Raw genomic sequence first — 14,570 nt, 5'->3', positions numbered from 1 at the left:
AACCCTCAGTTCACTCAGATCAGAATGTTTTGAGTTTGCCTTCTGATCACAAAACAACAAACAATGATTATGTCAAGGTCTCTTGGCCATTATAGAAATGCTTATATCTTAATTATGCAAATGAGGAGAGATTTTCCCAAACTGAGAGAAACAATCCCTGACAAGTTTTCAGAGTCAGTTGTTTGGATTTAATTCTGGAATGAATTTTATGTCTTACAATTAAGGGTTTTTTTTTATTTGTTTGTTTTGGTTTGTTTTGGTTTTTTATTACCAGTTCATTACAACTGACTTCTCTTTAGCATAGCAAAAACATTCCAACCATCAGCAAGGTCCAAGGCAAGGGTTGCAAAGAAAAGAAAAAGAACCTTAGAAAATGCTAGAAAGAAACACAGATGCCAGTCCATTACAAAATCTGGGAAGTTGCTAAAGAGATAAAAATTCCCAGGTGACGTGCATACAATTTACACGTAGTCGGAACCTGGCATTACAACTTATCAAATGATTCGCCTCCATTGCCTCATGCCTGAAATAGTACATTTCAAATAAAAGTAAAGCATTCGTATCCATGATTTTTAAAAAGACCTAATGGCACCCAGGGTAAATGAAATGATGTGCACCAAGAAGATTGAAGAGCTTTTATTGTACTTTTTTCCTTTCAAAAACTCTATTTTCCACAATTGTGCACATTTTTGATAATTTAAATAATGTCCTAGAATCTCAAAAACAAAACCTGAAACTTTCCGTATGTAGAATATTTACTCTAAAAGTGATTACCCCTCACGGGAACACATACAATTAAGGTCATAGCCTTGAGGCTCAACAATCTAAAATGGCGCAGACCACATATAAATTCATAAGAAAGTTTTCCAATTTGAGCAGCCTCGATAGGTTCACAGCAAGCTGAATAGAAATGACATTTTATTCAGCTTGCTGTGAACCTATCGAGGCTGCTCAAATTGGAAAACTTTCTTAGGAGACTTAAGTATAAGAAACAATAATGCTAAAAACTAAGAATGCTAAGGGGCACCTGGGTGGCTCAGTCGATTAAGCATCCAACTTTGGCTCACGTCATGATCTCACAGTTCATGAGCTGGAGCCCCACGTCAGGCTCTGCTGACAGCTCAGAGCCTGGAGCCTGCTTCAGATTCTGTGTCTCCCTCTCTCTCTCTGCTCCTCCCCACCTCTCAAAAATAAATATTAAAAATTTTTAAAAAGAAAAACTAAGAATGCTAAGATTTAAAGACAAAATAAGGAGGTCTCAAAGACATTATTCCACTCAGTTGCACTAATCTATAGAGAAGTAATCTATAGATGATTACTTGAATCTGCACATAGAATCTTTCCCGTTTGTATATGTTCCTTTCTTCACAAAGACAATCAAGAAAAGAAAGGAAGCCAAAATAGATTTTACAGCAAATGCCTTCTGGAAAAAAAAACAAAAAAAAACAAAAAAAAAACCTTCAAAATATCACGTTTTTATTAACTGTATTTCCTCTTCAAAAAACAGGAAAACAAAACTAAACCAGTAGACTTTTGAAAATAATTTTCTATTTTACTTCAAGTTAAATGTTGGAAGGGAATCTGAGGAAACAAATTCAAACTCTGGTCCTGGTTTATTTTAATTTAGTGATGAGCAGTTTCTGTAGAGATTGTATCCTGACCTCTGATTTTGAAGATGCATATTAATTGTTGAGACTGTCTTCTAAAGAGCTATGATAATGACCTTGGTTTTCATCAATAAGCCATTAACTAACAGTTTGACGTTATCAGGGCATCTGATCCCTAAACCTTTACATTACACCATTTTCTACTCCCATTATTAATCCTACTATTTGATATACAATTATTCTAATATTTAAGTTCCAGGACAGAATAAATATAAAGATAGAATTCCTAAAGAATCAGGTAAACTTAAATTCACAACAGGGAATTAAGATATATTACAAGTTACGAGAAATAAATAATGAGCCATAACAAACTTAGGGAACATCTCATTTTACCTTATTGTCCTCTGGACTTAACATTAAAATTCAGCCACTAGAAAAAAATTCAAAGACAACGAATGAGCAGTCACTAGATATACACAACACTGCCTGTTTCTCCTCTGCATAATATTGTCACCTGCTACTGACTTAATGTGACAGAGAACAGGAATTTCATGAGGATTTCAGAAACCTGACCCCATAACCTCAAGCTGCAAGGTTCCTCAGCCAGGCCAGCTCCTGAGGAATCTAAACACGCCCCCTTTCTGTGCACCCTCCTTGAAGCACTCAGAGCTTCCTAAAATACGAATTAGCTTCCAGAAGACGCAGAGGAGGACCTCGAAGTCACTAACCGAGCTGTTCTGGGTCATGTGTACCCCATGATTGAAGTGTCTGTGGATCTGTGTTCCCAAGACAGGAAGACGTGTCAAGAATAGTCTATAGATAGATACAGTGTGCCTAGGCAGCTCATCAAAGTGTTGAGGATAATGCCTGCACCGTAAAGACATTTTCTGACAAGAATCAAGAGTCTCAATTACCAATGAACAAGCATAGGGAAGGCTGTGAGCTGGACCAGAAGTCCTGGGCTCTAGAGGGCCAGGAGGCAAAAGCCGTGTCTTGCCCAGATGTGCCAAACCAAATTTCAAAATTAGTTCCGAAACAGGTAGGACCACAAACTGGAGACCGATTTATTCTTGGGGGTAGCTGACCGTTCCTTCCCTGGCATGCATAGTGTTCATATGACCAAAGAGAATCTTGGAAAAAATGCAGATGTCTAATTATCGATATCTTGGTGTTTGTTGTGTCTCACATTGCCGAAGGAACAGAAGCATTGTAACACTGCACACTCTCTCTCTTTCCTTTCCATGCACCCAGCTGACCTTTTCTGAAGCCATAAGAAACAAAGCCAGATTATCCATCACTGGGAGCGTGGGTGAGAACGGCCGCGTTTTGACGCCCGACTGCCCCAAGGCGGTACACACGGGAACTACGATTAGACAGAGTTCGGGATTGGCTGTCATTGCATCGGACCTACCATGAAAACCAAAAACATAATTGAGTGCCTTAATCAAACTGTGCTGGTGACGGACGGGAGTGCAGCCCGCGCACTGAGCAGGGGCCGCGGACCAGGCCTCCGGGCCAGAGCGGGCGGCGTGTCCCGATGTTCCCGCCGGTCCAGCAGCAACGCGTGCATGAGCTCAGCTCGGAAACCCAAACTCAGATTTTATATCAGGAAAACTCACAATTTAGGTTTTCTCGGGGAGTGGGGGTGGGGGGGAGGGGGAGCTGGGATGGGCGTATTAACAGCAACAAATTTCACTGGAGTGGACTTAAAAACTAATCAGACTTGAGAGCTAGCGCATTAAACTGTGAAGTCCTTTCTCAGAAAGGCCTCCGTCTTCACCGCAAGGGGTCAAGTAGTTAGAGAAGTCCATGAACCTGCTAACCTGTCTCCAGAACACCCACGTGTTCCGTTGAAGACTCCAGCTGAGAAAACAAATCACTAAACTGTGATAAGAGAATAATAAACACACATGTAAATCCTGTGAAAATTTAAAGGAAGTATTTACACTCACTTTGGAGAAAACATACTGAAACATGCTTGCTTTTTAACCGACGTAAATTCAGTAGAGGACAACACGATTCTTTTTTCTAACCATCTTAGGGAACAATACATTGCAATAATTGAGATAAATGCCATCACTGTAATCAACTCTAGAGACTTTTTTTTACAAAAGTTGATCCCCTCCTCGTTGCCGTAACCTCCCCTCTGTCACCTGCGTCGGTGTCCACAGATCCTATTTGTCTCGGTACCTGGAACACAGACAACACGAAAACAATGTTATGTGAAGTCATCAGTCTGCAGTGTAGAAGCGAGAGAGACTCGGGGTCACTCGTGTTATCAGTATTATTTATAATCTTGTTCTGTGTACAAAATTGTGGTTTTTGTACCCACCAAAAAGAATAAAACAACGGACATTCTTATAATATCCACAGAGCTTAAGGGTTGTTTTCTTCTCATTGTAAAAGTTACCTGAGAAATTCTAAGACTGTGTAGGAGGGGATTTGTAGAAGTCAAGTGTGGGCCACATTGGAGCGTGTCCTTAGCCCTTACCGTCTCCAAATAATAAGCTGCCCTCTTTTACAGACGTTTTGCCTTGTGAGCCGGTGACATTGTCCCGGGCAGAGTGTTTGAATCGGGGAGGATTCATTGTCATAAGAGCAACATACCCTGTACTTGTGTGTTGAAATTTTACTTGACTATACACTCTGCTGCATAAAATAATGTGTCTCTTTGGCTTCTCCCCCAGCCCCCCATTCGCCTCGTTCCCTTTAAATCACTCGAAGGCACGAAGAATGGTTTGTGGTAGACCAGAAACACGATGAATTTCTCCTTGTTTTCAACCGGCATTGGTGAAGAAAATTATACCCATGTTTATTTCCAAAACCCACCTTCTGTATGGGTGAAATTAACATGGCTCGAAGGAAGGTTTAGATCATTTGAAATAATTAATAGTGTGGTCCCGATAAACATCACCATGTGTTGAGATCTTGGCAGAAAGCACAAGTTAAGATAGCTTCGGAAGCGTGGCCTTGAAAGATGCGTTTTCACAGGTGGAGGAGGTGTTAAGAGCCTTAGGGTTGAGCAGAGATCCACCGCTGTGCTCCTCAGAGCACTGTTGAAGGAGTGTATGCAGCCAGGCGGGCTGGAGCGAGCACAGGGTGTGACATGAAAGATGACTTAGGAACAGGTGAAGGCTTGAGCGCCTGGCTCCCACTCTCAAGATTTCCCTCCCCTGGTCAGTCTCTACAAGCGCAGGTCTGAGGACACACACGCACCGTTCCCTCAGGAAAAATCCCAAGCTCTCCGCAGAGCGAATGAGTCCTTTCGTGACCTGGTCTTCCCTTCTCTCTTCCATGACTTCTCTCCCCCTCCCCAACCTTGCCCACCCTCAAACCTCACAAGCAGCACACAGGACACACAGGACACCGCATTTACTCTTTCTTTGAGCTGTAACTTTTCCCTGTATCTTTACCTGACTAACTCGTCCTCATCCTTCAGTACCAAATCGACTGCACCTGCCCCAGGAAGCGATCCACAACTGTCCACCACCCTCTGCCTATGAGACTGAGTTAGGTGCCCTTTCGGTGTCCTCTCCCCACCACATTACCATACCGCATTGTAACTGCCTGTGTGTGTACTTGTCTGTGTAACTTCTAGACTGTAAGCTCCTTGAGGGCAGGGACTATGTCTATCTTGTCCACAGTTGTATCCCCAGCACCCAGCACAGTGCCTGGCATATTGTAGGTGCTTAATAAATATTTGTTGAATGAATGAATGAATTGAATCGAATTAATTTCATTAAGTGGAAGCAGAAAGACATCTGTCCTCATGAACAGTCCCAAGAGTGTGTGTGAAATATATAGCAGGTCAAAAGGAAGGCAGAAAGTTGGCTGATTTCATGAACTTGTCTATCTCACTGGAAGGAGCAATGGCAAAAAATAAATAAAGGAAAGAAAGAAAAAAAATAAACAAAAAAAAGGGAAAAAAAAAAACCCAACAACAAGATGATCTAATCAATTTTCTGATCGGAGGAGAAGGTGTTTCATGTACCTAGCCGTGGAATAATTTGTTTAGCTAGAGAAATTGTCACAAGGTAAATAACCCAAAACAGGGTTTGGGTTTGGTTTCACCCATTCTTCTAAAAATCTCGTGAAGCCTCAGAGTGGATTAATGATGCAAAGTTAAAAGTTGTATTTCTTATAGTTTTTTGTCTTTGTTTTCTTCCATTTCTGTATTAGTAATAGCATTCTATAGTTAAATTTCTATATTTCTTATGGAATAATTTTGCCAAAACCAAATTTTAAATCTGCCACCAGTACAAATCTGGACTCCAATCTGAGGAAGTGATATAAAGCTGGGTAATGTGATTTTAAAACATTGATGTTTAAGTTAAGTTAAAAACATTTAAGTGAAAGCATTTAGTTCCATAAAGAACTCAGTTACGAAGAAAGCCAGCCCACCATCCAGTGCACAAGTTTCTGAATATACCCGGCAAAACCAATTTTGCAGCTACATCAGCTGCTTAACTGCACACAATGACCATGTCTGAAGGCTATGGAGGGCCCTCCAGAGAACCACTTGGCTACACTCAATTCAATAGCTACTAATTAAAAACGCCAGCTTCCCCTGTTACCGCACTGGCTTCAGGCCGCTCCCTGGTCTCCCCACCTGCTGACTGTGAACTCACCCATTTCCCTAAGGCAGTAGGTGCCATGCAGTAGGTGTAACATATATATTTGTCAATGCATAAGCACACATTTATATATTACGTCGGTATCAGTGAAAAAGAAAATGTGCTCTAATAATTTTCCCAGAAAACAGAATATTCCAATTTGCAACACCAAGGAAGTGCAAATAGAAAAGAACCAAATGAAACTGACATCAGGGGAGTTTCTGCAAAGAGAAGTTGGAGTCGTGCAGGTTCATTAGAATTGTTTACATGGTGCTGCATGAAATGTATGGGCTCTCGTGCACATCCCTAAATAGCGTTTCATTTCAGATGGTCCAGAAGGTTCCAGTCCTTACCATTTGTAGGACCAAAGGCACATGGAACAAGTCGTTTGTTTACATATTTTCTTTTTTTTTTTTAATTTTTTAAATATTTATTATTTTTGAGAGAGAGAGACAGAGACAGAGCACAAATTGGGGAGGGGCAGAGAGAGGAGACACAGAATCTGAAGCAGGCTCCAGGCTCTGAGTTATCAGCACAGAGCCGGAGGCAAGTTTCGAACTCCCGAACTGGTTCCTGACTTGAGCCCAAGTCAGATGTTTAACTGAGCCACCCAGGCGCCCCATTTATGTATTTTCTAAACAGCTAGTACCAGGGATCTTGGCAAAATAGAACCGTTCTTTAAGAAACAATTTTGACAAATTAGGAAGAGAAAAAGATGAAATTTGGAAATTGTATCGCAAAAAAACAAAAGATAATTATTTCCTGTGAAATAGAATAACCTGTTAATCTTGCTTTGATTTTATTTTCTTTGGAGGAAGAGGCAGGCAGAGGAATGAGGGAAATAAAAGATAAGGCAAAGGACATGTTAAGAAAGCAGAAAGCTAGGTAAAAGGCCAGTAGGACAGCCGTGGCTGGGCAAAAGAACCTGGGAGAAAAGGAATGCTTGACAAATGATTTTCCACTGTTATGTGTGTTAATGTTTGATATATGCTGCTTCCCACGACCTGCATATAAATTTTCCTATGAACCACGGGCTGGTGTTTGTGGTTGGATTAGAGGGAGTCAAGGAGCAAATTCCAAGTCCCATGTTTGGGTTCATGCTGCACCAGAAATAACCCTAATTACATGTCTCTTATCCATAGAAATGTGCAGAAATCTATACTGGGACTTGTCCTTCCTCATGGCAAAGAGCACAATGTCATTCAGTTTTTTCTGGATCTGGAGAAGAGAGTAGGTCTGAGAGGATCTCTAGAATACATAGTTAAGTATTCTATTAAACTATAATGCCATGGGGCGCCTGGGTGGCTCAGTTGGTTAAGCGTTCGTCTTGGGCTCGAGTCATGATCTCACTGCTCGTGGGTTCAAGCCCCATGTTGGGCTCTGTGCTGACAGCTCAGAGCCTGGAGCCTGCTTCAGATTCTGTGTTTCGGTCTCTCTCTCTACCCCTCCCCTGCTCACTCTCTGTCTGTCAAAAATAAATTTTAAAAAACATTAGAAATAAAGAAAGAAAGAAAGCCAGACTACTCCATGTTTTGGGTGATTTAGGAGATGTGTATTCCTGTAATCCCAAACACAATGTGAGCCTGCTCAAGTAGATTATTATGATTTCTTCCTCCGAGTCTGTATGTTCAACCAACACTTGTGCAGTTCCTAAACATTTAGCACCAGCTGAATACTGTGCAGAGTTACTGCTCAAGATGAATAGGTCTATAGTCCTATTGTCCTATAGTCCTATAGTCCTCTGGCAAGCAGAGTTCCCACATATGATTGAATGAACTGACGGGCTAAACAAGAACAGAAATGAGGGCTGCCTTGGTGGCTTAGTCGGTGGAGTGTCCATCTCTTGATTTTAGCTCAGGTCATGATCCCAGGGTTATGAGATCGAGTCCTGCGTTGGGCTCCACACTGAGTATGGAATCTGCTTGGGATTCTCTCTCTCTCTCTGTCTCTCTCTCTCCCCCTCTGTCTCTGCCCGTCGCCAGCACTGTCTCTCTCTTTCTCTCTCTCAAAAAAAAAAAAAAAAAGAAAAGAAAAAGAAGAAAAGAAATGAGTGAAGCCCCTTGAAAGAAACCGCCTTTGCAGAAGCTTCTGTCGGCTCCTCAGAGGGAATCTCCAGTGTGAATGTGAATGTTCTCAATACATTTTTGTTTTAAAAGAAGAGATTTGGAACAGTCTAGGCCAAAGCTGGCCTCTCCTGAAGATGTACGTAATCCTTCAGTCACCTAAAACTGCTGTTTCAAACTTGTGGAAAGACAAAATTGACTAGTTCCATCTGCCTGAGACTTTTCCAAAGCCATGATTGCTATCAATATTGTTCGTAAATCTAAGCACAATTAAAGTGTGGTGACACCATTCATATTCCAAGGCCACCATCAGGGCACGTGGCTTCTGGATCATGGGGCCTCAGACCCACATAGGAACTCTGAGGCTCGGTCCACTAGGTTTCCCTCCACATGGAAACCTTGGTCACAGCCTCGCGTGGAAATCATCCTGACAACCTTTCTCTCGTCCCACATTCTCTCTCAATACACTCCCGTGCTTCTCATCCTGCTCCCTGTTCACCTTCCCACTGCCTCCCTCTCCCCCTGACCTTGCCATCACCCTCCCTGGTGCCCTCAGCACAAAGTCAGGACACCCCCAGGATTCCCAGCCTCCCCCTACCCCCCCCCCCCCAGAGCTCTGTCCAATGCCCTTATACCATCACTCCACATACCACAAACCCAGAAGGAAAAGGAAGGTCCATTCCTACAATTACCCCTCCTCTTTGAGGTCTAGGTCACCTAACCGTGCTGTCACATGGATCACCCACTCGTCCACTGTGTCTGCTGAATTCTCTGTCGTTGCTTCACATTCATCAAGGATTATGGCATTTGGCTGATTCTGCCATTGCCCCCCGAGTGCTGTTATCATCTTGAGTGCCTTCAAGGCCAGTGGAGATACTTCATTTGAACACTAGCCCTGTGGTTGCTTGACTTCCTGTTGGTCTTTGCCTGTGTGATTGAAGTCACCCACACCAATAGATACATAGGTGGCCTTGTGATCGTTCGCCTGCTCATCTTACTCAAGATGATGACTCACCTCGCCCTCCTTTCATACCCTGGTCACTAGAAAGAGTGACCTTTCATCCCCTACTTTACTTCTCTATTTGGCTCCCTCACTTTATCAAAATGTCCATCCCAGGGTCACCAATAAACATCTCATGGCCATGTTAGCTGAACATTTTCAATATGGAACTAACCCAATTGATCTCTTTATTCTTTAGGCCCCCCCCCCATTATCTTGTATATTATTTTTCCACTTACTTTATGTTCCCCATTTCTTCCAAACAATTTACTGATACTACCCAGGGTTGTATCTTCTGCCTCTTTCTCGTCTCATAGGACATATCCCACCCGGTTGATCTTACCACCGTCAAGATGTCTACAATCACCCATGCACTGTTAACTCAGAAATCTCTATTGTTTACTCCAGTCCCACATATCCAATCTCATGTGGGTTGTTCCTTTTTGACTTCTCAACTGAAACATATCTAGTTCCTCATCTTTTCCTCTGCCTTCCTCCCTTCTCTTCCATTCCGTGTCTCAGTGAACGGTCCTACCATTTACCTAATCTCACAACTTAGATGCCTGAGTGTCATTCTAGAACCCACTTCCTTTATCATTCTCACATCCAGCCAACTAACATCCTAAATTTCTTATATCTCATAGGTAACTTCCTACTGCACCCTGTTCTCTTCATCCGTTCTAGGACTCACATTTCAGAGACTCATGACTTCTCAGTGTCGTTACTACACGTGTCTCCCGCAAGGTCCCCTTGCTGCCTGTCTCACTTGTATGTCCCTTGTGTCCTTTCTCTACACAGCTGTCGGGTGATTTTCCTAAACCCCACACATGGCCCTGTCACCTTCCTGATGAAAATAATTGTGTGTATTATGTGACACCTGTCAGCGTCTGCACTATCTTCTCTCACTCACCTGCCACTCTGATAACACCCGGTTACTACTCATAGCTACACTTTCCAGAGTGCTTCCTGATCTTCCCTTTATTTTATTTTTTTGTAATGTTTATTTTTTATTTTTGAGACTGAGACAGAGACATAGTGTGAGTGGGGGAGGGACATAGAGAGAGGGAGACACAGAGCCCAAAGCAGGCTCCAGGCTCTGAGCTGTCAACACAGAGCCCGACGCGGGGCTCAAACCCAGGAACTTTGAGATCATGACCTGAGCCGAAGTCCTGTGCTTCTCATTATGCTCTCCGTTCACCTTCCCACTGCCTCCCACTCCTCCCTAACTGACTGAGCCACTCAGGCGTCCCCTGATCTTCCCTTTCTAATAATTACCTCTCCCTGCAATGCTCTATTTCAGAGCAGGGTCCCAGCTATAACCAACAGGGCCTACTCTAGCTCAGCTAAGCCACAGGTGAATTCATGAACAGATACTAGAGAATTCGCAGACTCTCTGGGAAAGGCAGAGCACGTGGCTGAAAGCAAGAACAATGCCAAAAATCTGTCACCGATCTGCCCCAAGCCATGTTCAGCTTCCCGTGGACACACAGGTAACAGCAAGGACACTGAGCAAGGAGCTTCTTCTTCTTTTTTTTTTTTTTAAGTTTATTTATGTATTTTCAGAGAGAGAGAGCAGGGGAGGGGCAGAGAAAGAGAGGGAGAGGGAGAATCCCAAGCAGGCTCCAGGCTCCACACTGTCAGCACAGAGCTCAACATGGGGCACGATCCCGTAAACCGTGAGATCATGACCTGAGCCGAGATCAAGAGTCAGATGCTTAAGTGAATGAGCCACCCAGGAATTTACGGAGGAGAAGCTTCAGTATGTACTATCTCTAAGCGTGGGGTGCCTCCCTAGCGTGTTCTGTTTCCTTCTCAGGAAATGGACTCCACATAGCGCCTCATTCCAGTTCAAACCTCAGGCAGGAATATCTAAGTCCTGGCGCTCAGTGACCTGTGACCTAGCAGTGGGGGAGACATGGGAACCAAGTACTGGCCTCCCACTTAGGGGTAGCACCATCTGGAAAATAAACATGGGAAGAGAATCCAAAAGAAGCTGGATGAGCACAAAATGTGGTATATGTCGCCTGTGTCTTTATTTTTTTTTTTAATATATAAAATTTATTGTCAAATTGGTTTCCATACAACACCCAGTGCTCATCCCAAAAGGTGCCCTCCTCAATACCCATCACCCACCCTCCCTTCCCTCCCGCCCCCCATCAACCCTCAGTTTGTTCTCAGTTTTTAACAGTCTCTTATGCTTTGGCTCTCTCCCACTCTAACCTCTTTTTTTTTTTTCCTTCCCCTCCCCCATGGGTTTCTGTTAAGTTTCTCAGGATCCACATAAGAGTGAAAACATATGGTATCTGTCTTTCTCTGTATGGCTTATTTCACTTAGCATCACACTCTCCAGTTCCATCCACGTTGCTACAAAGGGCCATATTTCATTCTTTCACATTGCCACGTAGTATTCCATTGTGTATATAAACCACAATCTCTTTATCCATTCATCAGTTGATGGACATTTAGGCTCTTTCCATAATTTGGCTATTGTTGAGAGTGCTGCTATAAACATTGGGGTACAAGTGCCCCTATGCATCAGTACTCCTGTATCCCTTGGGTAAATTCCTAGCAGTGCTATTGCTGGGTCATAGGGTAGGTCTATTTTTAATTTTCTGAGGAACCTCCACACTGCTTTCCAGAGTGGCTGCACCAATTTGCATTCCCACCAACAGTGCAAGAGGGTTCCCGTTTCTCCACATCCTCTCCAGCATCTATAGTCTCCTGATTTCTTCATTTTGGCCACTCTGACTGGCGTGAGGTGATATCTGAGTGTGGTTTTGATTTGTATTTCCCTGATAAGGAGCGACATTGAGCATCTTTTCATGTGCCTGTTGGCCATCCGGATGTCTTCTTTAGAGAAGTGTCTATTCATGTTTTCTGCCCATTTCTTCACTGGGTTATTTGTTTTTCGGGTGTGGAGTTTGGTGAGCTCTTTATAGATTTTGGATACTAGCCCTTTATCCGATATGTCATTTGCAGATATCTTTTCCCATTCCGTTGGTTGCCTTTTAGTTTTGTTGGTTGTTTCCTTTGCTGTGCAGAAGCTTTTTATCTTCATAAGGTCCCAGTAGTTCATTTTTGCTTTTAATTCCCTTGCCTTTGGGGATGTGTCGAGTAAGAGGTTGCTACGGCTGAGGTCACAGAGGTCTTTTCCTGCTTTCTCCTCTAGGGTTTTGATGGTTTCCTGTCTCACATTCAGGTCCTTTATCCATTTTGAGTTTATTTTTGTGAATGGTGTGAGAAAGTGGTCTAGTTTCAACCTTCTGCATGTTGCTGTCCAGTTCTCCCAGCACCATTTGTTAAAGAGACTGTCTTTTTTCCATTGGATGTTCTTTCCTGCTTTGTCAAAGATGAGTTGGCCATACGTTTGTGGGTCTAGTTCTGGGGTTTCTATTCTATTCCATTGGTCTATGTGTCTGTTTTTGTGCCAATACCATGCTGTCTTGAGGATGACAGCTTTGTAGTAGAGGCTAAAGTCTGGGATTGTGATGCCTCCTGCTTTGGTCTTCTTCTTCAAAATTACTTTGGCTATTCGGGGCCTTTTGTGGTTCCATATGAATTTTAGGATTGCTTGTTCTAGTTTCGAGAAGAATGCTGGTGCAATTTTGATTGGGATTGCATTGAATGTGTAGATAGCTTTGGGTAGTATTGACATTTTGACAATATTTATTCTTCCAATCCATGAGCAGGGAATGTCTTTCCATTTCTTTATATCTTCTTCAATTACCTTCATAAGCTTTCTATAGTTTTCAGCATACAGATCTTTTACATCTTTGGTTAGATTTATTCCTAGGAATTTTATGCTTCTTGGTGCAATTGTGAATGGGATCAGTTTCTTTATTTGTCTTTCTGTTGCTTCATTGTTAGTGTATAAGAATGCAACTGATTTCTGTACATTGATTTTGTATCCTGCAACTTTGCTGAATTCATGTATCAGTTCTAGCAGACTTTTGGTGGAGTCTATCAGATTTTCCATGTATAATATCATGTCATCTGCAAAAAGCGAAAGCTTGACTTCATCTTTGCAAATTTTGATGCCTTTGATTTCCTTTTTCGCCCGTGTTTTTATAACGAATACCTACTCATCCATCAAGAAGCGTTCTAGAAATCATCTCTGGTCACACATCCCTAATCCTTTAAGTTTGGAGATCACTCTTTTTAATGTCTCTGTGTCTTGTGCTTACCTCTATGTGGACTGCTAGCACTGTTTCAGGATTATTTTTATAAATGTCTCCACTTGATGTCTCCAGACTCATTGATTACATACGCGACAGTGAGCGGCAGAAAGAACAAATTTGGAGCTGTAGAGGCAGACAAAACTAGATGTGCATCCTTGCTCTGGCAATTACTCTTTGGCCTCTGGAAAAAGCCTATTGTTTCATATGTAAAATGGGAACAAGAATACCTTGTATTTGATGTTTCTGTGAATTTGAAGAGGAATGTTTAATGGACTGCTAATCACAGCAATGAAGTTCCATAGAAGCCCAGTAAACAAAACTATATTTATTTCATCTCTGTAGCCTTTGGGCTTCTGCTTCTGCCTAGGACATAAAAAGCTGGGGGAGAAAAGTGACTTTCTCAAAAAGCCAGATAATCTACAAAATCATAACTTTTTTTGTGTGACTCAGGAAGCTGCTCTCGGAAGCCACGTAAACCGAATTCCAGAGGACAAGTCCCTTGCAGGACAAATGGGACACACAAATAGTTTCACATCTTCAGCACAGAGGAGGTGGTGTTCCAGTGGCAGTGATATTGCGGGTAAGAAGAGTTGAGCCAAAATGTTACCGCATTCGGTTTTTAAAAAAAATTTTTTTAATGTTTATTTGTTTTTGAGAGAGAGAGAGAGAGGCAGAGAGAGAGGGAGACACAGAATCCGAAGCAGGATCCAGGCTCTGAGCTGTCAGCACAGAGCTGATGTGGGGCTCAAACTCACGAGCTGTGAGATGATGACCTGACCCGAAGTCAGAGGCTCAACTGAGCCACCCAGGCACCCCTGAAATATGAACACATTCTTAAAGGCTGAGCGTGGCTATGATACAGTTGGAAATAGCTGAGGACCCCGGACCAAGAGAATTTGAACTCACTCGTAAGCCTTTTTTCATGACCCTTCACCGAGTGCTTTGAAGAAAGATGGAGGGCAGGGTGGAGGCTGGACAGAGATCCCCTGGGTGGAGCAGGTGCATGAGGTGAACAGCCCCTGGGGGGGTCACCCACAATGTCCAGCCTGACTTCCCAGACCTCTCGCTCCTACAAGTCACAGGTCTCAGGGGAATGAGGAGGACTAGAA

At 42.8% G+C, this 14,570-nt stretch overlaps 1 protein-coding gene across 7 annotated transcripts in view; it reads left to right on the top strand.

The window, feature by feature from the left end:
- The window catches only part of GRIA4 (glutamate ionotropic receptor AMPA type subunit 4), a 403,247-nt gene extending 399,274 nt beyond the window's left edge, over positions 1–3,973 (top strand). For 5 of the 7 annotated variants that reach the window (XM_078432679.2, XM_078432681.2, XM_078432680.2 and 2 more), the window contains one exon: positions 2,859–3,973. In XM_078432679.2, coding sequence (XP_078288805.1) covers positions 2,859–3,023 — 165 coding nt within the window. In that variant the 3' untranslated portion in view covers positions 3,024–3,973. The remainder of the gene's footprint in view (positions 1–2,858) is intronic. The other 2 variants (XM_078432683.2, XM_078432684.2) reach the window with 1 other exon arrangement.
- The last annotated feature ends 10,597 nt before the right edge of the window (positions 3,974–14,570 follow it).

This window comes from Panthera onca, chromosome D1 (assembly GCF_046562875.1).
Source record: "Panthera onca isolate mPanOnc1 chromosome D1, mPanOnc1 haplotype 2, whole genome shotgun sequence".
In the NCBI taxonomy this organism is placed as follows: domain Eukaryota; kingdom Metazoa; phylum Chordata; class Mammalia; order Carnivora; family Felidae; genus Panthera; species Panthera onca.
This window is presented reverse-complemented; position numbering and strand designations above follow the sequence as displayed.